Source organism: Panthera uncia (genome assembly GCF_023721935.1).
Source record: "Panthera uncia isolate 11264 chromosome C1 unlocalized genomic scaffold, Puncia_PCG_1.0 HiC_scaffold_3, whole genome shotgun sequence".
NCBI lineage: Eukaryota > Metazoa > Chordata > Mammalia > Carnivora > Felidae > Panthera > Panthera uncia.
The window spans coordinates 33954293-33982122 of NW_026057584.1; the positions used below are offsets into that span (position 1 = coordinate 33954293).

General features: G+C 36.5%; 1 protein-coding gene across 7 annotated transcripts in view; it reads left to right on the top strand.

Annotated features, from left to right (window-relative positions):
* The window catches only part of C2CD6 (C2 calcium dependent domain containing 6), a 150473-nt gene that overhangs the window by 5726 nt on the left and 116917 nt on the right, over positions 1 to 27830 (top strand). For 5 of the 7 annotated variants that reach the window (XM_049615184.1, XM_049615183.1, XM_049615185.1 and 2 more), the window contains exons 2-4: positions 17621 to 17707; positions 20645 to 20696; positions 22094 to 22239. In XM_049615184.1, coding sequence (XP_049471141.1) covers positions 17621 to 17707; positions 20645 to 20696; positions 22094 to 22239 — 285 coding nt within the window. Of the gene's footprint in view, positions 1 to 16302; positions 16393 to 17620; positions 17708 to 20644; positions 20697 to 22093; positions 22240 to 27830 lie in introns of those variants that run through there. The other 2 variants (XM_049615182.1, XM_049615181.1) reach the window with 2 other exon arrangements.

Consider the following 27830-nt stretch of genomic DNA (forward strand, 5'->3'; position numbering starts at 1 on the left):
ACGTCTGAAGGGAGTTCTCTGTGCCTCTTGGCTTTCAATGCCTTTTTTCTTCCCCAGATCAGGGAAGTTCTCAGCTATGATTTCTTCAAGTACACCTTCAGCACCTTTCCCTCTCTCTTCCTCCTCTGGAATACCAAGTATGCGTAGATTATTTCTCTTTAGTGCATCACTTAGTTCTCTAATTTTCTCCCCATACTCCTGGATTTTTTAATCTTTTTCTCACCTTCTTCTTTTTCCATAATTTTATCTTCTAGTTCACCTATTCTCTCCTCTGCCTCTTCAATCCGAGCCGTGGTCATCTCCATTTTATTTTGCAGATCATTAATAGCAGTTTTTAGCTCCTCCTGGCTGTTCCTTAGTCCCTTGATCTCTGTAGCAATAGATTCTCTACTGTTCTCTATACTGTTTTCAAGCCCATCGATTAATTTTATGACTATTATTCTAAATTCACTGTCTGTTATATTGTTTAAATCCTTTTTGATCAGTTCGTTACCTGTCGTTATTTCCGGATGTTGTTTTGAGGGGAATTCTTCTGTTTCGTCATTTTGGATAGTCCCTGGAGTGGTGCGGGATGCGGGGCACTTCTCCTGTGCTGTCTTGAATAACTTGCATTGGTGGGCGGGGCCGCAGTCAGACCTGATGTCTGCCCCCAGCCCACCGCTGGGGCCACAGTCAGACTGGTGTGTGCCTTCTCTTCCCCTCTCCTAGGGGCGGGATTCACTGTGGGGTGGCGTGGCCCGTCTGGGCTACTTGCACACTGCCAGGCTTGTGGTGCTGGGGATCTGGCTTATTAGCTGGGGTGGATCGGCGAGGGGCAGGCTTAGCTCGCTTTTCCTTCGGAGATCCCCTTGGGAGGGGCCCTGCGGCACTGGGAGGAAGTCACCACCATCGCCAGAGGGATGGATCTGCAGAAGCACAGCGTTGGGTGTTTGCCCGGTGCAAGCAAGTTCCCTGACAGGAACTGATTCCCTTTGGGATTTTGGCTGGGGGATGGGCAAGGGAGGTGGCACTGGCCGAGTGCCTTTGTTCACCACCAAGCTGCGCTGTGTCATCCGGGGCTCAACACCTCTTTCTCCCATTGTCCTCCAGCCCTCCCATTCTCCGAAAAGAGCTGTTAACTTATAACCTTCCAGATGTTAAGTCCCGCTTGCTGTCCGAACACACTCTGTCCGGCCCCTCCGCTTTTGCCAGCCAGACTCGAGGGCTCTGCTTTGCCTGAGGGCTGCCTGGCTGCCCCTCTGCCCCGGCTCCCTCCTGCCAGAGCACTGCCTCTCCGCCCTTCCTACCCTCTTCTGTGGGCCTCTCGTCTACACTTGACTCCGGAGAATCCGTTCTGAATTGATTTTCTTGAGGGCTCTCGTGCCTGCTGGGTCTGGATATCTATTTTCTTCCTCAGATTTGGGAAGTCTCAGCTATTATTTCTTTGAATAAATTTCTCTTCCCTCCTTTCCCTCTTCTCCTTCTGTGATCCCTATAATGCAAATGTTGTTACACTTGCTGGTGTCACTGAGTTCCCTTAATCTAGTCTCATTTTTTTATTAATGTTTTTTCTCTCTCCTAATAAGTTTGATTGTTTTTCATTACTCCCATCTTCCAGCTCACTGATCTGTTCCTTTGCTTCTCTAGTCTACAACTTATTCTTTTTTAGTGTATTTTTAATTTCAGTTACTGTGTTCTTCATCTCTGATTCATTCCTTTTTATATTTTCTAACTCTTTCTTGAAGTTCTTACTGAGGTTCTCCACTCTTTTCTCAAGTCCAGTGAATATCTTTATGACCATTACGTTAAATTCTCTATCAGGCATATTAGTTGTCTGTTTCATTTGGCTCTCTTTCTATTATTTAATTTGGGGCATATTCCTCTGTCTCCTAATTTTGTCAGGGTGTCTGTGTCTGTTTCTGTATGTTAGGAAAATCAGCTACTTGTCCTGCTATTCAAATAATGGCCTTATGAAGAAGAGGACCTGTAGTGCCCTATAGTGCATTGTCCCCTGTTCACCAGAATCAGGCACTTCAGGGATATCTCCTCAGTGTACTATGTATTCCGTGTTGTTGTGGTTGAACTCTGTTTGCCTTTGGTCCAGTTATCTGCAATGGCCTTGTTGTTGTGGGCAGGGTTTGGTCCCTGTGCTGTAATGGGCCATTATGGGGTCACCTTGGGTTTGAGTCAGGTCAGACCAGATGCCTGCACTCAGCATGTTTGTTAGAACTGTAATCACAGTGAAAAGCAGGACACTCTCCCTGCATTGTCCCTTGGAAGGCTTTTGTTGGTAGGCAAGACCTAACAGACCAGATGTCTACCTCTAGTTTGTCTGTTGGGGAGTACAGTGACCCTGATCTACTGGGATTTCTCTGTGTGTTGCCCCTGTTGAGGTTTTTGTTGGTGTTTGGGGCCAGCAGTCAGATGATATATCTGCCCCCAGGTTGGGGCCACAGTTGAACTGGTGTGTGTGGTTATCTTCTCTTCTCCTCAGGGCAGGAGTTGTTTTAGAGTGGTGCTGGCTACTGGGCTGCTTAAACAATGCCATACTTTTGGCACCTCCCTGGATGGACTCCCATCTAGTGGAGATGGTTGGATGGAGCAGATCTGTAGGAGAAAGTGGGGGCAGGATGCACTGTCAGCAAGCGTGGTGGAAAGTGTTTGGGCTGCTTTCCACAAGTGTCAGTGCATCTAGACTGGTGAGCAGAGGAAAGAAATGGTGCCAGCCAGCAATTTTGTTCTTGTATAAGGTTCACAAAGAAACTTACCTTTTCTGCACAGGCTCTGAGACCAGCAAAGAAATCTTCCTGTATACCCCAGGTACCTCAGAAACTGCTGCTTCTGTGCTGTAACTTGATGAGGTTTTTGTCAGACTGTCTTTTTAATGCCAGGGACCCAGTTTTTAATAGCCTTTTGGCTTTCACAGAGCCGAGCCTGCTCATTTTTAATGTTTCCTATGTTAAGCCTCACTGATAATAAAAATTTGCAAAGTTAAGCCCATCTAGTTTCAGAGTCAAATGTTACAGGAATTCATCTTCCCAGTGTGGTCACCCATGCCTGGGGTGCTGAGTGTGGGGTTTGCTGCTCCTCCTCTTCCATGCCTGCTGTCCCTCCCTCCTGTAGTCAGTCTTACAGATTAGTTTGTTTCTTGACTGTGTTTCTGCCCTTCTACCATCTTGATTTGGCCTCCTCTCTACATTTAACTCTGGAAAACCTGATCTGCCTGTCTTTGGTCATTTTCTGGGTTATTTACATTGATGTGGGTGTTATCTAGGTGTGTGCATGGGACAGGGTGAGCCCGGGGTCCTCCTACTCCATGATCTTCCCCAGCATTTGACATTTTAAGTATTATATTCCGTGACATGGACCTCCTTGGGTTCATCTTGTTTGGAACTCTCTGTGCTTCTTGGACTTGGATGTCTATTTCCATTGCTAGGTTAGGGAAGTTTTCTGTTACTATTTCCTCTAATAATTTTTTACACCTGTCTCTCTCATTCTTCTGGGACTCCTGTAATTCTTGTTTGCTTGATGTTGTCCAAGAGATCTCTTAATCTATCTTCATTTTTATTAAAGTTGTTTTTTCTTTTTGCTGTTCATCTTGCGTGTTTTCCATTACCTTTTTGTCTAGATCACTGATGCTTCTTTTGCATTTTATGATCTATTGTTGATTCCCTCTAGTGTGTTTTTTATTTCAGTTATTGTATTCTTCAACTCTGATTGGTTCTTTTTAATATTTTCTATCTCTATGTTGACAGTCTCACTGAGTTCTTCCCTCTTTGTTCCAACCCAATGAGTGTGTTTACAGTCATTACTTTAAATTCTTTATCAGGCATATTGCTTATCTCTGTTTCATTTATTTATTTTTTCTTAAGTTTTTTCCTGTTTTTTCTTTTGTAACATATTTTTTCTGTATCTCCATTTTGCTTGACTATCTTGTTTATATGGATTAGGCAGAAAGACTACTTCGCCTAAACTTGAAGGAGTAGTTTTGTATATGGTGTCCCCTATGTTGACTGTGTGTGCTTGGTGATGGTTGCTGGCTGGCTGGAGGTATGGCAATATATGCTACTTACTGTTTGGAACTGTGGCTTTTTACAAAAAGAAGGAAAAAATAAAAGAAATAAAAGAAAAAACCCAAAAAGAACAAAAATAAAAATAAGACTAATTTTAAAAATTTTAAATTTTTAAAAAATAATAATTTAAATAAAATTTATATATGTAGCTTATTTTCTGTGCCCCAGCTCCATAGAGGCTGGTGTGGTCTTATAGACTCTGGGTTCACTGAGGTCTTGAGCTCATTGTGAGCCAGACCCTGTTCTGGTCTGGGCTTTTTTTTTTTTTTTTTTTTTTTTTTAATTCAAGTGAGTTAACATACAGTGTAGTCTTTGCTTCAAGGGTAGAACCCAGTGATTCATCTCTTACGTAGGACACCCAGTGCTCATCCTGAAAAGTGCCCTTAATAATGTGGGCATTACCTACAATAATGAGTGCCATCACTCATTTAACCCATCCCCTCACCCACCTCTCCTCCTTGGGCAACCTCAGTTGTATTTAAGAGTCTCTTACGGTTTGCCCCCTCTCTTTATCTTATTTTTTCTTCCCTTCCCCTATGTTCATCTGTTGAGTTTCTCAAATTCCAGATTTGAATGTGGAATCATATGATATCTGTCTTTCTCTGACTCACTTATTTCATTTAGCATAATACCCTTTAGTTCCATCCATGTTGTTGCAAAAGGCAAGATTTCATTATTTTTCATTGCCAAGTAGTATTCCATTGTATTTATATACCTCATCTTCTTTACCCATTCATCAGTTGACGGACATTTGGGCTCTTTCCATAATTTGGCTGTTGTTGATAGCATTGCTATAAACATTGGGGTGCATGTGCCCCTTTGAATCAACATTTTTGTATCATTTGGATAAATATCTAGTAGTGCAATTGCTAGGTTATAGGGTAATTCTATTTTTAATTTTTTGAGGAACATCCACACTGTTTTCCAGAGTGGCTGTGCCAGTTTGCATTCCCACCAACAGTGCAAAAGTGTTCCCCTTTCTCCATATCCTCACCAACATCTATGGAAACTCCTGAGTTGCTAATTTTAGCCACTCTGACAGGTGTAAGGTGGATCTCATTGTGGTTTTGATTTGTATTTCCCTGATGGTGAGTGATGTTGAGCATCTTTTCATGTGTCTGTTTGCCATCTGGATGTCTTCTTTGGAAAAATGTCTATTCATGTCTTCTGCCCATTTCTTCACTGGATTATTTGTTTTTTGGGTGTTGAGTTTGGTAAGTTCTTTATAGATTTTGGATACTAACATTTTATTCCATATGTCATTTGCAAGTATCTTATCCCATTCCATCAGTTGCCTTTTAGTTTGGTTGATTGTTTCCTTTGCTGCTTAGAAGCTTTTTATCTTGATAAGGTCCCAATAGTTCATTTTTGCTTTTATTTCTCTTGCCTCCAGAGACATGTCAAGTAAGAAGTTGCTGCAGCCAAGGTCAAAGTTATCACTGCCTGTTTTCTCCTGTAGGATTTTGATAGTTTCCTGTCTCACATTAAGGTCTTTGATCCATGTTTAATTTATTTGGGCATATGTTGCAAGAAAGTGGTCTAGTTTCATTCTTCATGTCACTGTCCAGTTCTCCCAGCACCATTTGCTGAAGCGACTATCTTTTTTCCATTGGGTACTCTTTCTTGATTTGTTGAAGATTAATTGGCCATATATTTGTGGGTCCATTTCTGGGTTCTGTATACCATTGATTTATGTGTCTGTTTTTGTGCCAGTACCATACTGTCTTAATGATTACAGCTTTGTAATACAGCTTAAAGTCTGGGGTTGTGATGCCTCAAGGTTTGCTTTTCTTTTTCAACATTATTTTGACTATTTGGGATCTTGTGTTTCCACAAAAATTTTAGAATTGTTCTAGCTCTGTGAAGAATGCTGGTGTTATTTTATAGGGATTGCATTGAATGTGTAGATTGCTTTGGGTAGCAGAGATATTTTAACAATACTTGTTCTTCCAAACTATGTGCACGGAATGTTTTTTCCTTTGTGTTTTCAATTTCTTTCATAAGCTTTTTATAGTTTTCAGCATACAGATCTTTTACCTCTTTGCTTAGGTTTATTCCTAAGTATCTAATGTTCTTTTTTTAAATTTTTTTTAATGTTTATTTATTTTTGAGACAGAGCGAGACAGAGCATGAGCAGGGAAGGGGCAGAGAGAGAGGGAGACACAGGATGTGAAGCAGGCTCCAGGCTCTGAGCTGTCAGCACAGAGCCCGATGCGGGGCTCGAACTCACGAACTGTGAGGTCATGACCTGAGCCGAAGTCGGACGCTTAACCGACTGAGCCACCCAGGTGCCCCGGTATCTAATGGTTTTTGATGCAATTGTAAATGGGATCAGTTTCTTGATATCTCTTTTTGCCCCTTCATTATTGGTGTATAGAAATGCAACCTATTTCTGTACATTGATATTATATGCTGCGACTTTGTTGAATTCCTGTATCAACTCTAGCAGTTTTTGGTGGAGTCTTGTGGGTTTTCCATAGAGTATCATGTCATCTGCAAAGAGTGAAAGCTTGACTTCTTCCTTGCCAGTTTGGATGCCTTTTATTTCTTTTTATTGTCTGATTGCTTAGGCTAGGACATCCAGTACTTTGTTGAACAGCAGTGGTGAGATTGGATGCCCTTGTGTGCTCCTGATCTCAGGGGGAAAGCTCTCAGTTTTTAGCTATGGGCCTTTCGTATATGTTCCTTCTATTCCTACTTTCTTGAGGGTTTTTATCAAAAAACAATGCTGTATTTTGTTAAATGCTTTTCCTGCATCTGTTGAAAGGATTATATGGTTCTTATCCTTTCTTTTAGTAATGTGGTATATCACATTGATTTGTGAGTATTGAACCAGTCCTGCAGCCCAGGAATAAATCCCACTTGATCATGGTGAATAATTCTTTTAATGTACTGTTGAATTTGAATTGCTAGTATCTTGTTGAGAATTTTTGCCTCCAGTTTCATCAGGGATATTGGCCTATAGTTCTCCTTTTTAGTGGGGTATTTGTCTGGTTTTGGAATCAAGGTAATGCTGGCTTCACAGAATGAGATTGGAAGCTTTTCTTACATTTCTATTTTTTGGAACAGTTTGAGGAGAATAGATATTAACTCTGCTTTAAATGTCTGATAGAATTCAACTGATGAATGGATAAAGAAATTGTGGTTTATATACACAATGGAGTACTACGTGGTAATGAGAAAGAATGAAGTATGGCCCTTTGTAGCAATGTGGATGGAACTGGAGAGTGTTATGCTGAGTGAAATAAGCCATACAGAGAAAGACAGATACCATATGTTTTCACTCTTATGTGGATCCTGAGAAACTTAACAGGAACCCATTGGAGAGGGGAAGGAAAAAAAATAAAAAGAGAGGTTAGAGTGGGAGAGAGCCAAAGCATAAGAGACTCTTAAAAACTGAGAACAAACTGAGGGGTGATGGGGGGTGGGAGGGAGGGGTCGGTGGGTGATGGGTATTGAAGAGGGCATCTTTTGGGATGAGCACTGGGTGTTGTATGGAAACCAATTTGACAATAAATTTCATATATTTAAAAAGAGAAAAAGAATTCCCCTGGGAAGCTATCGGGCCCAGGACTCTTATTGGGAGATTTTTGATAAACTAATTCAATTTCTTTGCTGGTTATGGGCCTGTTCAAATTATTTATTTCTTCCTGTTTGAGTTTTGGTAGTGTGTGAATGTCTAAGAATTTGTCCATTTCTTCCAGATCGTCCAGTTTGTTGGTATATAATTTTTAATAGTATTCTATAATAATTGTTTATATTTCTGTGGTGTTGGTTGTGATCTCTCCTCTTTAATTCATGATTTTACCTATTTGGGTCCTCTTTCTTTTTGAGAAGTATGGCTAGGGTTTTATCAAATGTTGATAGGATCATATGGTTCTTATCCTCTCTTTTATTAATGTGGTGTATCACATTGATTTGTGAATAATGAACCAGTCCTGCATCCCAGGAATATTGTTTTTTTTCTTTCAAAAACCAGCTCTTAGTTTCACTGGTCTGTTCTTTTTTTTTCTTCTTTTGGATTTTATTTCATTTATTTCTGCTCTTATCTTTATTATATCCCTTCTCTCCTGGCTTTGGCTTTATTTGCTGCTCCTCTTCTAGCTCCTTTAAAACAAGATCCATCTATATGTTGCTTATAAGAGACTAATTTTAGACCTGAGGACACCTGAAGATTGAAAGTGAGGGGATGCAAAACCACCTATCATGCTAATGGACATTAGAAGAAAGCCCGAGGAACCATGCTTATATCAGACAAGCTAGATTTTAAAACAAAGACTATAAGAGATGAAGAAGATCACTGTATCAGAATTAAGGGGTCTATCCATGAAGAAGAGCTAACAATTGTAAATATTTATGTCCCCTGAAAGAACCTAAATATATAAATCAATTAATCACAAACATAAGCAAACTTATTGATAATACCATAATTGTGGGAGATTTTAATACTCCACTTACAACAATGGACAGATCATCTAAGCAGAAAATCAACAAGCAAACAATGGCTCTGAATGACACATTGGACCAGATTGACTTAACAGATACATTCAGAACATTTTAACCTAAAGCAGCAGAATACACATTCTTCTCGAGTGCGCATAGAACAGGCTCCAGAATAGATCACATGTTGGGTCATACCCCTCAACAGGTACAAAAATATTGAGATCATAACCATGCATATTTTCGGATTGCAATGGTATGAAACTTGAAATCAACCACAAGAAAAAATTTGGAAGGCCCTCAAATACGTGGAGGTTAAAGAACATCCTACTAAAGAATGAATGGGTTAACCAGGAAATTAAAGAAGAAATTTAAAAATACATGGAGGCAAATGAAAAGGAAAACATGGCAGTCCAATCCTCTTGAGATGCAGCAAAGGCAGTCCTAAGAGGAAAATACATTGCAATTAAGGCCTATCTCAAGAAGCAAGAAAGGTCCCAAATATACAACCTACCTAATTTTCTATCCATCTGGGATTTTAAGGGGGAGAGGAAGAGATCATCCCCACAGCCCCTTGGTCCTTTTCAACCATAGCTTCCCCCACCCCCCCTCCGCCACCATGCCCCAGTACAATCAGGGCTCAGGTGGGCTTTCAGATCCTTGCCTTGCTGAGGTCACAAGCTCACTGTGACAAGTGGGAATGCCAGTTATGGCATCAGGATCCACTGGTTATGGTGTCCAGACCCTTCTTTGTTGTGGGCTTTTAAGATGGAGGGGGAGAGAGCTCCTTGGCTCTTTTAAATCCTGTTTTGTTTTTGTTTTGTTTTTGTTTTGTTTTGTTTTGTTTTGTTTTGTTTTGTTTTGTTTTTCTGTGCCCCAGTGCAATTGGGGCTAGAGTGGTCTTGTGGACCAAGGGCTTGCTGAGATCACAAGTTTGCTGTGACAACTAGACCTACCCATTATCATGTCTGGACACTGCTGTGGTCTAGGCTTTGTTGTCTTTTATATACTAGTTGCTCTTTTAAACTGCAGCTTTTTTTCTGTGCCTAAGAACAGGAATCTGTCCCAGGTTCCTCAGTATTATCCCTTCCTACTGCCATTTGCAGTATCCTGGGGTTTGGACTTCCCCTTTGTTACCGTGGCTCTGTTTCTCTTGCTGTTTTCCTGCTCTTCTCTCTGTCTTTGGTTTTCAGAAGCTGTTCAGTCAGCCCTCAGATTTTCTTCAAGAGGAATTGTTCTATTAATAGGTGTAATTTTGTGTGTTCTGTGGAGGAAGTGAGTTTTTCAAGGTTTTCTTCCTATAGGTCACCATCATGGACCAGAACCTCTTAATTGTGTTTTATCCTCTTTTCTTGATTAAGTTAGTGGTTGGTTTATTTTTTGACTCTAGATTACTTTGAGAATGGATATATTAACAGTATTGAATCTTTCCATCCATGAATATGAAATATTTATCATGAATTTAGATCTTCTTTAATTTCATTCAGAAATGTTTTGCAGTTTTTAGTGTACAAGTCTTAATATTTCTTCTGTTTATTGTTTCTTCTGTTAATATTACTACATTCCTTCTATTAAATTTATTCCTAAGTATTTTTTATTTTGATGCTATTTCATATATAATTATTTTCATTACTGTTATACAGAAATGCAAAAGATTTTTAAAAAATTTTTACGTTTTTATCTTTTTATAAAAAACAGGGCTCAATTCCACACCCCTGGGATCATGACCTGAGTTGAAATCAAGAGTCAGATGCCCAACCTACTGAGCCAGTCAGACACTCTACAAAAGATATTTTTGTATTTTGTTCTTGTATCCTGATACTCCATTGAGCTTGTTTATTAGTTTTAGTGTACAGGATTTTAATGCCTGCACATAAAGACTAGTTTTACCACTTTCTTTTAAATGTGGATACTTTTTATTTCGTTTTCTTGTTGGACTGCATTGGATATAACCTACAGTCCAATGTTGATTAAAAGTAGTGAGAGTGAACATTTGCCTTACCAATCTTAGGGGGAAAGCACTTAGTCTTTCACCATCGAAGTGTGTTGTTAGGTAAGTTCCTTTCTATTCCTAGTTTGTTCAGAGTTTTTATTAAGAATGCATTTTAGGGGCGCCTGGGTGGCTTAGTCGGTTGAGTACCCAAATTGATTTTTACTCAGGTCATGATCCCAGGGTCTTGGGATCGAGCCCCGCATCAGGCTCTGTGTTGAGCGTGCAGCCTGCTTAAGATTCTCCCAACCTCTGCCCCTCTCCCCAGCTTTCTCTCTCTCAAAAAACAAAAATCCATTTTAGATTTTGTCAAATACATTTTCTGCATCTTTTGAAATGATCGTGTGATTTTTCTTGATTGGACTATTTATTAATATGGCTTATTACATTAATTGATTTTCAGATGGGAAAATCCCACTCTGTCATAGCACATGGTCCTTTTTTGTCTGTTGCTGGATATGGTTTCCTCATATTTTGTTGAGGATTTTTGCCTCTGTATTCATGAGGAATGGTAATCTGTTGTTTTCTCATCTTGTGATGTCTGTCTTTGGTATGAACATAAAACTGACCTCATAGAATATCTTGGGAAGTTTCCTTCCTCTACCTCCTCCTCCCACTTTTTTTTTTTCCTGAAAGAGTTTGTGAAAGATCGTTATAATTTCTTCTTTTAAGTATTTGGTAGAATTTACCAGTTAAACAATATGGGCCTGGGTTTTTCTTTTTAGGAAGAGTTTTAATTACAAATTCAATTTCTTGTTATAGGTATTTTCAGTTATTCTTTCTTCTTCTTGGATCAGTTTTGGTAATTTGTGTCTTTCTAGGAATTTTTCCATTTCATCTAAATTGTGTAATTTGTTAGTATAAAATTATTTATGGTTGTAATAGTTTATATTGCCTTATATGGCAATGAACTTTGCAGATGCAATGATTAGGATTTTGAGATGGAGAGATTATCTTGGATTGAGTTGGGCCGTAAATGTAATTTGTAATCACATATGTAATCACAAATGTAATCACAAATGTCTTTGTAAGAAAGAAGTAGAGGTATGCTGTTGAAGACATATCTAGTAGCGGAATTTCTGGATCATAATTATATATATGCTCAACTTCAGCACATAATACCAAACAGGTTTTCAAAGAAGATAGACCAATTTATATTCTGTATAAGAATTCTAGTTACTCCACATCCTTGCCACCTGATATTGTCAGTCTCTTTATTTTTAACCATCCAAGAAATGTGTTAATGGTATCTCTTTGTGGTGTTAACTTTTTTCCCCTGATGACTAATGAGGGTGAGTTCCCTTCCAAATGTTTATTAGCCATCATATAAAGTCTTTTGTGAAATACTTATTTTTCTCTTGGATTGTTTGCCTTTTTCTTAACTAATTTCTATAAGTTTGTATATATATTCTAGTTACAGGCTCTTTGTCAGTTATACTATACATGTTGCAAATATTTTCTCCCAAATATCTTATGTATGACATCTTTTGATAAGCAAAAGTTATTAAATTTAGTGTAGTTTAATGTATCAAACTTTTTTCTTTATGGTTATTGCTCTTTGCATTGTTTTGAAGAGCTTCTTCCTCAGCTGCATGAAAATATTCTCTTGTATTATCTTGTAATTGTTTTTCCTTTGACATTGAGATCAACAGTTCACCTGTAACTGATTTTTTTGTGTGTGGTGTGAGATACAAGTCAGGTTTTCTTTTCTTTTCTCTCTCTCTCTCACCTCCTTCCTTTTATTCTTGTATTCTTTCTTTCTGTATTTTTTTCATGGTGATTAATACTTGACCTACCTTAGACTGTTGTTTCTCCCCTATTCTGCAGTACCAACTTTGTCACAAATGAAATACCCATGTGTGGGTCTGTTTCTAGACTCTAATCAGTTTCTTTGGTGCATTTATCTATATTTTTGCTAATGCCTTCAGACATTAAGAAATAATGTCCTTAATTCTTTAATTTTTAAATACTTCATTTTGTTTTTCTTCAAGATAGTTTTGGCTATTCTTGGTCTTTCCATTTCCATTTTAGTTTTTGGGAAAGTTCATCAATTTCTTTAGGAAAACTTATTAGGACTTTGATTTTGGTTGCATTGAAACTATAGTTCAGTTTGAAGAGATGAATTATTTTGAGTTGACTCTTGAACAGTATGGGGGTCAGGGATACTGATCCTCATGCAGTTGAAAAATCCATGTATAACTTTTGATTCCCCCAAAATTTACTACTAATGTCTACTGTTGACTGGAAGCTTTACTGATAATATAAACAGTTGATTAACACATATTTTGCATGCTAATATGTATTGTGTACTATATTCTTACAATAAAATAAGCTAGAGAAAGGAAAATGTCAAGAAAAATCATAAGAAAATGAAAATACAGTATTGTATATTGAATATTGTATATTCATATATACGTATTCATTCATATAGAATGAATATTCATTCATGTGTATATGAATGAATATTCATTCATATATACATTCATATAGTATTGTATATTGAATATTGTATATTGAATATTCAATTGTATATTGAAAAAAATCATGTATAAATGAACCCATGCAGTTCAAATTTATGTTGTTTGATGACCAACTGTATATATATATTGTGATGCAATATTTACATAGAACATATAAATATATAAGTAATACATAAGCATAACAGTATTTATATGTTTATATGTAAATATGTATATTATTGTACGTAAGTATATGTATCTCAGTATAATATACCTATGTATGTTATACAAATACAATATAATAAAGTAATAAAACTATGTCTTGCTTCTTTATGCTTTTACACTTACTTATTCTGTCTAGGCTTCTCTCCTTGTAGTTCTTAACTATTTTCCTCTTGCGACCCACTTGACATATCATCACTTCTTTCCCTAACACTCTTTCTCCCCACTCCCCTTGTTTGCCAGGTGTTTATGAGATACTTCTTCTTCTTCTTCTTCTTCTTTTTTTAAGTAGGCTTTATTTAAGAAGGTTCCCAGCACAGAACCCAATGTGGGACTTGAACTCATGACCCTGAGATCAAGACCTGAGCTGAGGTCAAGAGTCGGACACTTAACTGACTGAGCCACCCAGGTACCCTGATATACTTCTTAGGTGGTACCCTGATATACTTCTTAGGCATCCTGTATGGGGCTTGGTACTGGAATCTTACCTCTTGCTCCTCTTCTGCTCCAGGGTTGTGGCCATTAGTATTTGCTAAAAAGTGGACAATCAAATGAAGAACTAAGTATCAGCTTTATCTAAGGCTTTCTCTAATGAGTCTAAATGGGAAACTTAATGGAACTCCTACCTCCATCTCAAATTGAAGGCAGCATGTATGAAATGGAGAAGGTGAACCTGTTTCATTCTTAGCAGACTGTGCCTAGTTGAAATATGCATAGAAACTGGCAGCTTAAAGCCCCCTGAAGTCAGATTTAGGAAAGTGAGACAAATTATGGGCATTTACATGTGACTCTGTATCAGTATATACAATCTTATCAGTAAAAAACATGTGAACATCTGTCACCAGTGTTTGCATATTTATTTATATATTACACAAATGTGCTGTAATTTACTATGTAAAATCTACAATATACAAAAAATTAAAAGTGATAGCCAATATTTCTAAAAATGATTTCCATTTTATTATTAGTGGTACAGAATTCAATAAGCATTACTATTTTGAAAAGCATGATCTAGTATTTGTGATGTAGTGCTTTGAAGGTCTGGTGCTAAGGCAAATTTATATCAGTATATCGTTTTTAATGCTATTATATTTGAAAAAGATACTTTCAAAGATTCGAAATTTCAAGTGGAAGAGGTGCATCTTGGTTGTGCTTATTAGTAAACCACATTACTCCTTTTTCTTTTTCTTTTTAAATATTTATTTATTTAAGCAATCTCTACACCCAGTGTGGGGCTTGAACTCACAACCCCAAGATCAAGAGCTGCATGCTCTTCTGACTGAGCCAGCCAGGCACCCCCACATTCTCATTTTTCATTTTTATTCTATTATGCGAAGTTTTTAGTCCAGATTTTATCAGTAAAATGTTATCTTTTCTGAGTAATTAGTTCTGGCAAACTAATTGGAAGGCATTCCATTCTTTTTTATATTTAGAAGGAAAAATCGTCTAATCTGCTCAAACCCTTCCTTTGTGAGATTTTTTAAACGAGGAAATTGTTTCTAAGTTTTTAAAGTGTGATACCTTGAGCTTGTAGGGATCATAGCACATTTGCACACACACAAAATTACATTAGATGAAAATATTTCCAATAGTTTTCAAAATATTCTCCACATTAGTTCATTTCAAAAAGATAGTTATTTTGATACTCATTAAAATGTAACTATCCTACTCTGAAAAGACAGATTAAGAAATACATATTTTAAAACATTTGCTAGTTTACATACTGCTGATAAATCTTTGTCATTACAAAAAAGTTTATATGGAACATTTGTCTTTTTGGAAAACCAAAGTACATGGTAAGTCTTTATGTTTGCCAACTTTTAAAAATATTTTGCCATGAAATTTTTTATGATCAGCTCTTGTCTATTTGTAAAGCACACAATATGTTACTTAAGGTAGTGTGAATTGGTCAATACACTTAACTGGCAAATGAAATATCCAGAACTCATGAAGGCAATGATATGCGCCTCTCTGAACATCAAACTCACACTTTGCCTCAGAATATTTGTCTACTGCTTATAGTCAGTTATATATGCTTACTTTATGGTTAAAGAAAATTGTTAAATTCTAATATTTTTTTTCCATACTCTAGGGGATAATCCCTGGGCTCTGCTGTGAATGTCATTGTTTCATGGGAACAGAACCACAGAGGGTGAAAGAGAGTCATTGCTCCTGAGCTTGGGCGGGGAAAAGAGGACTTAAATATTTTATAGAGTTAATAATTCCAGGCACTTGTAGTTTGCACAATGAATGGGAGGGTCTGAGCAATCAAATTAAGTTATTCTTTTTCCCATGTAGGAGATCTGGGTTCAATAAAGAAAAAATAAAGATAAAATTCTGTTTTTTCAGCAATTGTTTTTCTTCTTTTTTTTTTTTAAGAAATGGAAGGCATCTATGTTGTTTTTTTTTTAATTTTTTAAAATGTTTGTTTATTTTTGACAGAGAAAGAGAGAGAGAGAGAGAGAGAGAGAGAGCGAGCGAGAGCATGAGCAGGGGAAGGGCAGAGAGAGAGGGAGACACAGAATTGGAAACAGGGTCCAGGCTCTGAGCTATCAGCACAGAGCCCAACGCGGGGCTCGAACTCACGGACCGCGAGATCGTGACCTGAGCTGAAGTCGGATGCTCAACCAACTGAGCCACCCAGGCGCCCCCAGCAATTGTTTTTCTTATAGAGAAGCAATAATTGTTTTCTTCACTCATCTCTCTTAAACTCCAGGCTGAACTTATTAAAGGCAAGAACACTTCAAAGGAGAATCAGCACAGTGCCAGGCATATAGTTATGCCAGCACATTAGTAAATGTTAATTAACGTAAGGACATTAATTAAGGTTTCCATTAGGGCTAGGAAGTAGAAATATATGGGGGAAAAGGTAAGTGTGTAGGCTGGTGGATTTTCAAGGAAAACTAGAACAGAGGAGAGTAGTCAAAAAAGTCACTGGGGATGAAATACAGAGAACAATGTGAGTGAATGTACAGAGGTATTGCGAGAGACTTTTATTCAAGGGGCTTTGAATAAGGGGCCTTTCATAGTGGAAGGCATAGTGGAATTAACTGAAATAAAAATTCTCTGCAGGTTCAGGAAAAATTTTAGGTGGTATAAGTAGGCCTTATGAGACTAGTCTTCAGAACTTTTACTCAAGATTCTGATGGAATTTTGGCAAAGAATTGTTTTGCTTGTGTTGCTGTCACTGAAGACAACTCTGCTCAGATGAGGAAGGAAAAGTAAAGAGGTAGTGATCTGAGAGGCAAGGCAATATTTTTGCCACATAATTAAGGATAAATTGAGAATCAGTATTCTAAAGGAATTACTCCCCCTCCCCAATTATTTTGTATTTATTAAAAACCACATTCAAAGTAGACTTCCATAAGAGGGCCATAGAAAGTTGAGAGTCCACATTAAATACACATGTAATGTACCACAGTTTGATAGTTTTGTTACAACATAGTGGTTGTCACTCAGTTATCTTAAACTACAAATTATACAAATACATAAAAATCATATATATAAAGTCAATTAAACCAGTCAGATGCAGCGATGGCAATGATAGCAAAATGATCTAGGACATATACAACAAGTTTTTTCAGTACAACCAAAGTGTTTGTTATTTACTTTGAAGCAAAAATTTCAACATAACTAGGGATTTATTATATACATCAAAACAGAACAATTCTTAAAAAGACACATACCAACAGACTCCTGGGAAGTTAATGTTTATAAGTAAGGCCATACTGATTCAAGTTAGCAAAAGTTGGGGATAAATACAATTCTCCTTTCAGGTTAGGTTTTTAGTAGGTTTTTCCCTAGTTCCTTTGCCTTTCCCCTCCATTCACTTTAATGCTCTTTCTCTTTTAAAATCTATACTAAAATGTCTTGAAAATTTTAAAAGCTAACCATCATGTGTAGTGACCAGAGCCCTTAAGAACAAAGTTAAATTCAACCCACAAATATCAGTTAGTGAAATTACTCTGGAGGAAATCACACAACTAAGAACCAAAGCCATTTGCCCACTGCTCCATTCCTATGTACCTACTATTCCAAAGGATTAAATTCCAATTCCTTCAGTGGCTGATGAACTGGGTGAATATTGGGATAACTTACTTGCAAGCACGATCACTGTCCTCTGTGGGATATGGTCTCAAGTCCATGTCAGATTGAGACTAAGATGTGGTAATGATGGTCAGTTTTAGTTAGCAAGGAGAGTTCATTATTCATGGTATCATACACTTCTTTCCTCTCTCATGACTCCTTTAATGATCTTATATTTAATTGTTTACGTTTTGCTTCTCTGTTAATTTATTGATAAACTTATTGAGGGTAGGGATGAGTTTTCTAGTTATATTCTACTGCCTAGACTAATACCTGATAAATACTAGATACTCAAAATATTTGTTGAAGTAAACTTTTATCTAGTTTTTGTTTGCCTCCTAAAGTCTTATATTAATTTATTTACATTGTAGATGCTGAGAAAAACTCTTAGAGGGTCTGAAAGTGAAGAACTGGAAGTAACACCTCAAGTTCCAACTTTGGTACCATTTGGGGATGTGGTATGTGTGACTAATCCTTAGTAAACCTGTACAAATTATTTCTTATTTTATGTGAAGACTAGTTAACATTTATTATTTGATTCTCAAAAAGTATATGTAGAAAATATTTCTGATAACATATTTGTAAATTTTTCATTTTTTCATTGAGTTAGAAAAGCATTCTAATCACTGAAATTAGGGAAAACATCTTGATTCACAGGCAAAAAAATGTTTTCTAATTCAAAAACTGAATTCCCAAACTCTAGGTACATCAGAGTCACCTAGGATACTTATTCAAAACATTGATTCTTGGCCCCCTCTTAAAATCTGCTAACTTGGAATCTGAGAATGGGGCCTAAGAATCAGTATTTTTATTGTGCTTGTCCAGTGATTATATTGTCAGATTTAGGAGCCTTTGAGCTACAATTTGAAAATTGACTCCACACCTCTCCCTTATCCCCAAAATAGTAAGTCCCAGGAACAAAAGGGAAACACGCTCATGAATTATACATATACACACAAACACACAGGTAGGATCTAATGTCTATGCTGAGAAGTAGAAAAATCTGTTTTTTTTCGTTTGGGTGCTATGGAGTATAGGACATGAGGATCTATGTATATTTAGAACTAGCAAATGTGGAATTCTTTTACAGCTGTCTTTATTTGTGAACATCATTAGAATAGTTAATGGGTATGAAGTGAGAGTTTCTCTAATCTCTCTTCTCTAGATCCTATCATATACTGTACATTTTTTTTATTAAAAATATATGATGAATTTAACACCACGTTTTTTGGGGAGAAAAAGTAAGACTGTATTAATATATACTTTTTTCTTTTTCTTTTTCTTTTACAAAATGAGCATTTATCCATGTAATTATATAGCACTTTCCTACATCACAATGAAAGTTGGAGTATAAGCCTTCACTGTCCAAATCTAAACTTAGAAAAAGACTCTTTGAAATGCCTTTGGGCTGTAAGCATGTCCATTATTGTTGACATAGTCACTTCCGTAATCCATACTCTTGAATAGGACTTCTGCATTTCTTTTGAACTGGTATTTTGATTTCATTCACACTTCCTAACTTTGTAGTTTGTATTTGCCTTATTTGAATTACATATTGCTAGACATTAATAAACTTCTCTTAAAAGTCAGTTGGAAATATCTGACAGATGTTTGGCATGTGATAGCTCCTCTCAGTGTAGGATTTGTCACATCACTTTCTTTTTGAAACTTCTGTGACTCATTCTGAGGTATTTGGCAAGGTTTGTACATGTGTCTGCAATGATAATTATATCAAAACACTCTATTCCTCATTCTGATAGATCCCTTTTTCAGAAAAAATGGTGAAAAAGCTATCTTAAAATTGGGCACATAAAGTGCTTTAGTGAACACCCTTCTTGTTGCTTTACTATTCTAATGTGTGTTGGGGGGTTGGGTGAAAGTGTTGACATGGTTAGTGCTTTGACCCACAGATGGATCTCAAAATCTGTGGCAACATATGTTACCCATAGCCTGTCAATGGGCATTATTATATTTTTGCCTGTTAAATATTTTTCTGTACTTGAATAGAATTTTTTCTTTTTTATGGTTCTGTTATGTAAAAGTATGAAGAACTATTGAAATATAAAGAAAGTTAGGGTAGTTGTTCATGGCTTCATGTTGAAACACTTGGCAGGCAAGCAATGACTTATGGCAGAATGTTAAAGCGTAGAATTATACAATCTAGAATTGTAGCTGTACTTGCCTGTTTTACCTACCTAATGTATAACTCCAGTTTTAAGAAATAAAAACAGTTTGGGGCACCAGGGTGGTTCAGTTGGTTAAGCATCCAACTTCAACTTCATGATCTCACAGTTCGTGAGTTTGAGCCCTGCATTGCACTCTTTGCTAACAGCGTGGAGCCTGGAGCCTTCTTCCGATTCTGTATCTCCCTCTCTCTCTGCCCCTCCCCTGCTCACACTCTGTCTCTCTCTCCCTTCTAAATAAATAAACATTAAAAATTTTAAGAAAAAAAAATTCGTGGGATCACCTATGGAAGTACCATTTAAAATCCCACCTAGATTGTGTAATACGCATTATACCCCTTTGCATTGGAAAACTTTGAATTTTCCCTTTAAAATAACATTTCATATCTATGTTTCCTTAAGAAGTAGACCACAGTATTATCTTCTCAGGATTTCATCATTCACATACTGTAGTCTTCTAATTAAATATTGAATGCTAATTTTTTTTCTGTATTGTTTTAAAGCCAATCTGAATCTTTAAAATTACTTATATACATTTAAAAATACCATTGGGCCATATATTTTGTTTCACAGTGTTTAATATAATATTGCAGTTGTTTTTACTTGGTTTTTAAGACCAACCATGGATAAATGTATTCAGCTAATAATACATAACAGTATTCAAAAATTCATGTATTCATTTTATATTTGGTTTCATGCTTAAACACAAGTTAGAATTTTCTTTAACATTTAGAAACAACTTGTACAAGAGAAAATGAATGTTTCAGAGCCCTTGGCACAGTATAGTGGATGAATGATTGTTGAATGAATAAAGTGGTTTTAGGATACTAGATAAAGAAGCTTATCTGAAGCAAGGCATATTTCTTCTTATTATATGCAAGATGCTACATTTTGTCAGTTTTCACCTAATATAAAATAACAATGATTCGAAGAGTGATGGTTGGATTTAAGTTAGTAATGATCCTCTATTTTTTTCTTCTTTGTGTTCATTTTAGTTTTACTTTGCATAAATCCTGCCTATATTTCTTCTGTATTTCTGTTTTCTGGTGTTTTCCATTAAATAGATATTTCTAATGAGAAACAATATTTTTTTTTAAGAAAAACTAGCAAAGAGGAGCTTTTAAAAATATATATGGTTTGGTTTAGAGTAAAATGGAAAAAAGTTAACTTTTAAAAACTCATGTGCTATGTTTTTATTTTGATTGTTTTTAGGTTGGCTGCCTCGCTATTCATGTAAAGAACTGCAGACATTTCACGCCTAAGAGTATCCTTTCTTTTGATTTAAGAAACATAGCATGATCATGCATCTGTTTCAGTTAAATATTGCTACATTACAAAACACTCCAAGACTTAGTGGCTTAAAACATTAACTATTTTATTATCAATCACTATGTGCATTCACTAGGTGGCAATTCTGCTTCACATTACACAGCAGGTGCTGCAGTCATCTGGCAGTTCAGAAGGGCTGGAATATCTAAAATGGCTCATTTACATGTTTGGTGCTTTAGTGAAGATTCCTGGAAGACTGAACTTAGCTGGAAAGCTGAAATGGCTAGACCTTTCTCTCTTTCCATGGAGTCGCAAGGGCTTGTCTTTTCATCATATGTTTTTTTCTGCATTAATTTTGATTTTTTAAAAATATTACCTTAATATATTATTTTGATTACTAAAGTTTTTGGTGTCCCCTTAAATTTTGGACCCTGACTGATGCCTCTCTTACTCTGTCCTAGACTCAGCCCTGGTCATGTCCACTGCATTTTAAAGTAGTCACAGGGCCAGACTGAAGAGTAGAGGAAAATAATCTCCACTTTTTGATGTGCAAAGTGACAAAAAAGCTTTTCAGCTATCTGTAATCCACCTCAATCACCATATAAGTTAAAGGAGAATTATATATCTTAGATGATAATACTAATTATTTCTAAGGAATAATTGTGCTGTTTAAACATTGTTTAAAGGATTTAATTTATCTTGGTGCCTTTACTTAAATGGATTTCTCATTATTAGATTTATCATCACATAAAACCAGTCTTGTTATGAAGAGTTGGTGTTTGTCTTTTATATAAAAGTTATTGAAGAGAATTCTATACAAAGAGATTTTAAAATAAAATTAATTAAATCATAAAAACAAAATTGTTTTAATTGATGGAGTGCTATGAAAAATAAAAATATTGTATAGTTTTAATAAGTATATAGTGAAATGAATGAGAGAATAGAAAACTGCTTTAAATTTTGTTGTCTTAATGTTAAAAATAAATTACTCTCAAGTGACTTTTCTGAATTTTTGAATTTCTACATAATTATGCTTAGAGAAGTTTTTAACTATATATTTCAAATATTTAATCACCTTAATAACATATAGAAACATTTGCAAAAAATTATAATGGAAATGTGAGGATAGAAATATAAATGACTAGTATATTAGAAATATTAGAAAATATTAGAAGTGACTAAAGAGTAAGCAATCTTCCTATTTGTGCCTACTATTGATGGGCAGAAATACTATTTTTAAAGAATTTTAAAATTGTTTAATATGCTCTACAATTATCCTATTTATTTGCTTAATTCTTAGGTTTCATCTGAATTGTTTAATGAATTAATTATATAATGTGTTATTGTACCGTTACAATAAAATTTGCTTCCTAAATATCTGTGTATTTTCAGTTGGTTTACAATATTACAGTAATTTGTTCATTCGCATCTCTATAAACAACATTGTAAAATGTACAAAAATGTGTAGCTTGCTACCCCAAAGTGATGAGAAGAACACTGTAATTAAGTTTGATGACATAAAGTATTTTTCCATACAGGTAATGTTAAAGTTCTCTTCTAGATATAAAATTGCCTTTTTACAGCTTCAAATAATTTACACTAATTATGTTCTTTTTTTAGGGGATGAGAAAGAAGCGAATGCAGTGTCCTTTTATTGGATATTTTACAGTATTCTGTTTATATACCATGGGCTATATTGGTGTTTTTTAAAGAAACAACTTACTGGAAAATTCATAATCTTGAGGTCTTCTTCCCTAAGATCTTAACTGTCTGCGGTTCTGAGTGTTTATCACACGTGCATTTTTCTCTGTCTTGCTCTTCTCCTCTCGTCTACCCTCTTCTACCAGGTCTTTAGCTTGGGCTGAAATAACAAATTACCATAGATATGGTGGCCTAAACAACAGTCATTCATTTCTCACCTTTCTGGAGGCTGGGAAGTTCAAGATGAGGGTGCTGGCAGATCTGGTGTCTGATGAGAGCCTGCTTTCTGATTCCCTGATGGCCATCTTCTCATTATATAGTGACATGGCAGAGGGAACAGAGAGATTTTTATGTCTCTTAGAAGGGCACTAATCCAATTCATGAGGGCTCCACCCTTATGACCTAATTGCCTCCCCGACACCCCACCTATAAATACCATCACACTGGGGAGAAGACTTCAACATATGAATTTTGAGAGGATGCAAATGTTCAGAGAGTACCTTTTTTTTTTTTAATTTCCCTCTCTCCTTTCTTCTTATGTAAACCCTAATTGTTTTTGCATGGATTAACTTATTTAGTCTTTATAACAACCCCTCAAAGTATATATACTCTTATTATCATCCTCATTTTACAGATGAGGAAACAGGTACTGTTAGGTAAAAGAACTTTCTTAAGGTCCTAGAACTAGTAAATAGTGGAGCTGGGAATGGAGTCAGTCTGGCTTCAGACTTCACTTTATTAAACTTCCTCTCACACCAGAGCTTGCTATGCTAAGAATTTGCTTCTTTTTACAGTTAAGCTTCTTAGAATCTTAGGGGCACCTGGGTGGCTCAGTCAGTTAAGCATCACGAGCCTTAATTTCAGCTCAGGTCATGATCTCACCTTTGGTGAAGTTGAGTCTGGCATTGGGCTCTGCGCTATCAGAGTGGGATTTTCTCTTTCCTCTCTTTCTCTTCCCCTCCCTGTCTTTGCCCCTCCCCCTCTCTCAAAATCAATATATTTTTTAAAAAGCTTCTTAGAATCTTAAATGTATCTCAAAGTTTTCTTTAAAACAAGCAGCACTGTTTCATTCAGATGTGGGATTCATTGATTAGTTGTTAGTCCTAAAAGTTTTATGACATCGGTTAAATTTTAGTGAAATCTTAGAACATTTCCTCCATGCTGTATATTTTTTAACCTTTAGTTTTAATCTTCAGAATTTTATTTTGCTTAAGTCTTGAGTATTGAAGATAGTTCTTTAAGCATAGTTTACAAAAAAAAAAAAAAAAAAAAAAACCATGGGGTACCCGGGTGGCTCAGTCAGTTGAGCATCCCATTCTTGATTTTAGCGCAGGTCATGATCCCAGGGTTGTGGGATCAAGCCCCACATCCAGCTCCATACTGAGCGTGGAGCCTGTTAAGATTCTCTCTCTCTGCCTCTGCCCCCTCCCCCACTTGTGTTCTCTCTCTCTCTCTCAAAACAAAACAAAACAAAACACACACAAAACAGGCATAGTTTTGTTAAAGGTAACCTATGCTATTTCTTTTACTTTGCAAAATAGTTTTCCTGAGCTTGCCAATTTTTCACGAATTTTTTGGATGTATGTCCACTTAAATAAAAGTTGAAATTAGCACTGGAAAAATAATACAAATTAATAGGGTGCTTATCTTTATAAGCATAATCAAAATCTTTTTATTTATTTAAAGTTTTTTTTTTAATGTTTATTTTTGAGAGAGAGAGAAAGAGACAGAGCACAAGCAAGGAAGGGGCAGAGAGAGAGAGGGAGACACAGAATCCAAAGCAGCCTCCAGGCTCTGAACTGTCAGCACAGAGCCCAACATGGGGCTTGAACCCACTAACCATGAGATCATAACCTGAGCTGAAGTCTGATGCTTAACCAACTGAGCCACCCAGGTGTCCCGAAAATCTTTTTCTTTATTTTAATAGGAGCTGTTAGTTTGAGGATATTAAGAGAAGAATTTTAATGGAATTCTAATAGAAAGTTTGGGAACGACTTAGTAATAACTACATAGAAAACTGCACAAGGGAATGAAGATTAAAAAAGCAAAACACATATTAACTCTAAGAAAATTAAGAAGTGATAGAGAAAAGGAAATATAATCATTGTAATTATATTGTTAAACCCTGAAAAATAGTTACATATACACAATAAACACTAAGTATTAGTCTAACAAAAAGTATGATCTATAATATATTGGAGGAATGAAGGGAAGAGAATGTAAAATCTGTCGGGGAGGGTGTTGAGCTAATATTTTTCCTCCACAATAAGCAATTAATTGATAGTATCTAAAACTACAAAAAAATCACTTAATATAAGCATGTTACTTTGAAACATTATTTCATGACGAAAACCAGAGATATCCCTTTAAAAGCTTGAAAGGTGGCTTTTGAGGCTTTTAGGGGGTGGATAGGGTAGTATTCTAAAATTAAACCCAGGATTTACTTTATAGAGATATGACTGAATGACAACATGGAATGGAGAGACTAATGCCAGTGAGAGAAGGGAACAAAGGGATACACTACATAGGGCCACAGGGGAAGTATCAAGATGGTCAGGAGACAGAACACAGAAGTGAGGAGAGAGTGAAGGCTAAAACCTCCATTGGGATTTATTTGAGAAAGCAATGCAGGAGAGGGTTAAAAATTTAGGATTGGCTAGCATGAATAATTCCCATAGGCGTTTGGCTGTAGGGGTAGTCTTTAGTTGCTTGGTACCTACCTGGGCCTGGGACGATTTAGGGCAGGGGAAATATTGCCTCCCTGTGAGAGTTAGATAAGGAGTAATTAGGGCTAAATTTTGGGATTGGTTTGCATATGAAAGATAGTCTTCTATCTAGCTAACCCCTTTTCTATCTCTAGGAATTGGTTAGCCCAGGGAGAGGACATCTGTCTCTGGCCAGCAAGCTTTTTAAGATGTCAAAACATCATAAAATAGAGAAAAAAAAAGATTAAACATGGGAGGAAAACAAAGTTCTTACTTGTTTCAACCATTGTAGAACTATTTGACTTTGAAACTATGTATCACATAACGGATAAAATAAAAGAATACATTTTCTACTTTAGGGCTTGAATTTGCTAAAGCTTACAAAATAGATCTAGTTAAAAATAGAAAAAACAACAACAACAACAACAAAAGGAATAGTAAGTGGCTTTAATCTAGTTTTTAGGCTTTTTTAGGCTTTTTCTAAGGGTTTAATCTAAAAAGCTATTGAGTAAGTGATGTTAAAACTCATGTTAAAGAATAAATACTAGTGAATGTCTGACTTGGCCATGCTGGAGTAACTGATATCAGATGTACTCTTCTGCTCTAAACAGCTATAAAATTGAGTAACTTATATGAAGGAACTATTTTCTGACATTTAACAAGGGAAATCGGAGGGCTGTAATCCTTAAGAGGAGGGAAGCAGAAGAAGTGAGCTCCACATTTACAACAGCTTTCTGTCTGGCAGTGAATCTGGCATAAGAAACTGAAACCCAGGGGTACTTGGGTGGTTTAGTGGGTTAAGCGGCTGACTTCGGCTCAGGTCATGATCTCATGGCTCCTTAGTTTGAGCTCTATGTCGTCCTCTGTGCTGACAGCTCAGAGTCTGGAGCCTGCCTTGGATTCTGTGTCTCCCCTTCTCTCTGCCCCTCCCCTGCTCATGTGCTTATTCTCTCTCTCTCCTTCAAAAAATACATTTAAAAAATTTAAAAAAAAAGGGAAGTGAAACCAAAGAGTGAGTGATATTGCTTGGTGTAGGAAGCAGAGGCTGAGAGAGGAAACAGATGAGAATTTGGGGCTGCTAAGGTGGCTGGAATTTGTAAGGTGCGGCACTGGAGAGGATGGAGAGCAGACAAGGAGCCCCAGAAATCTGTATAGTTATTCCATTCAGGTCCTTGGTTGGATCCTATGGTGTGCATATGCAAAGGGAGTTTCTAGGAGGAATTACAGAGAATAGATGCTGGGGAACTGAGAGCTGAATAGAGATTTCAGAAATCACAAATTCAGAGTTATTGGAGTTTTATGCAGCTAACGTGGAGAGATTTTGTTGAACATTACCAGTATTAATCTGAGATCACAGAAAGTCCAAGTGTTAGGAATAAGGATCATGTCTTAAAAGTAAGGGTTAAAACCCCGGTACCATGGACAAAGGCTGAGATAGGCCCATCATCGAACCAAGCTGTCATAGAATCAAGATGATCTGCCAGCAATTAACTGCCTTCCAGAAAAAAAAAGTCAAAACTTAGTAAGGGAAGATATAAAAACCCAGAGTCTCTACTGCATAGCCATTATACAATAAAAAGATGCTGCTCATGAGGAAATAAAACCAACAATAGAGGTAAACCCACAGGTGACCTAAATGTTTGAATTAGGAGACAAGAACTTGATAGCAACTATCATAAATGTGTCAAACTGGAAAAGGAGGACCAAATGGATGATCACAATGGGAAATTTGAAGAAAATGGAAAATCTAAAAACCAAATATAATTCTAGATCTGAAAAATACAATATTGAAATGAATTCATTTGAAACATTCTGGACAGAGCAGAAGAAAGGATCTGTGAATTGAAAGATAAGTTAGTAGAAATCATTCAAATTGTAGTTCAGAGAGAAAAAAGACTAAAAAAACCCAGAAGAGACCAGTGGGCCATATCACTCAATTTACAGATGTTCAGTTACATCCCAGAAGGAAGATATTAGAGTATTTAGTATTTTAGGTTTTTCTCTGTTAAACATTTTCTAGAAATAATGGAAGACATCAATCAGTAGATTCAAGAAATTCAGTGAAGCTCAAGAAAAAGAAGTACAAAAATGATCATACCTAAGTATATCATAATAAAACTGCCAAAACCCAAAAATAAAGAGAAAATCTTAAAGGTAGCCAGAGGGGAAGAACACAGCATGTTTAGATGAACAACCATAAGAGTAACAACAGACTTCTCATCAGAAACAATGGAGTTCAGGAGATAAAGGAATGCCATCTTTCCAGTGCTGAAAAAAAAAAAAAAAAATCAACCTAAATTTCTAAATCCAGTGAAAATATTCTTTAAAAAGATGGTGAGGGGCGCCTGGGTGGCGCAGTCGGTTAAGCGTCCGACTTCAGCCAGGTCACGATCTTGCGGTCCGTGAGTTCGAGCCCTGCGTCAGGCTCTGGGCTGATGGCTCGGAGCCTGGAGCCTGTTTCCGATTCTGTGTCTCCCTCTCTCTCTGCCCCTCCCCCGTTCATGCTCTGTCTCTCTCTGTCCCAAAAAAAAATAAAAAACGTTTAAAAAAAAATAAAAAAAAAAAAAGGTGAAAGACAAAAGCTAAGAGAATATGTATCTGAAAGACCTGAATTATAATAAACCTCAAAGGAAGCTTCAAGTTGGAGAGAAATGATCCTAGATAGAAGCCCAGATGCATAGGAATGAAGAGCACTGGTAATGGTGACTATATGGGTAAAAATA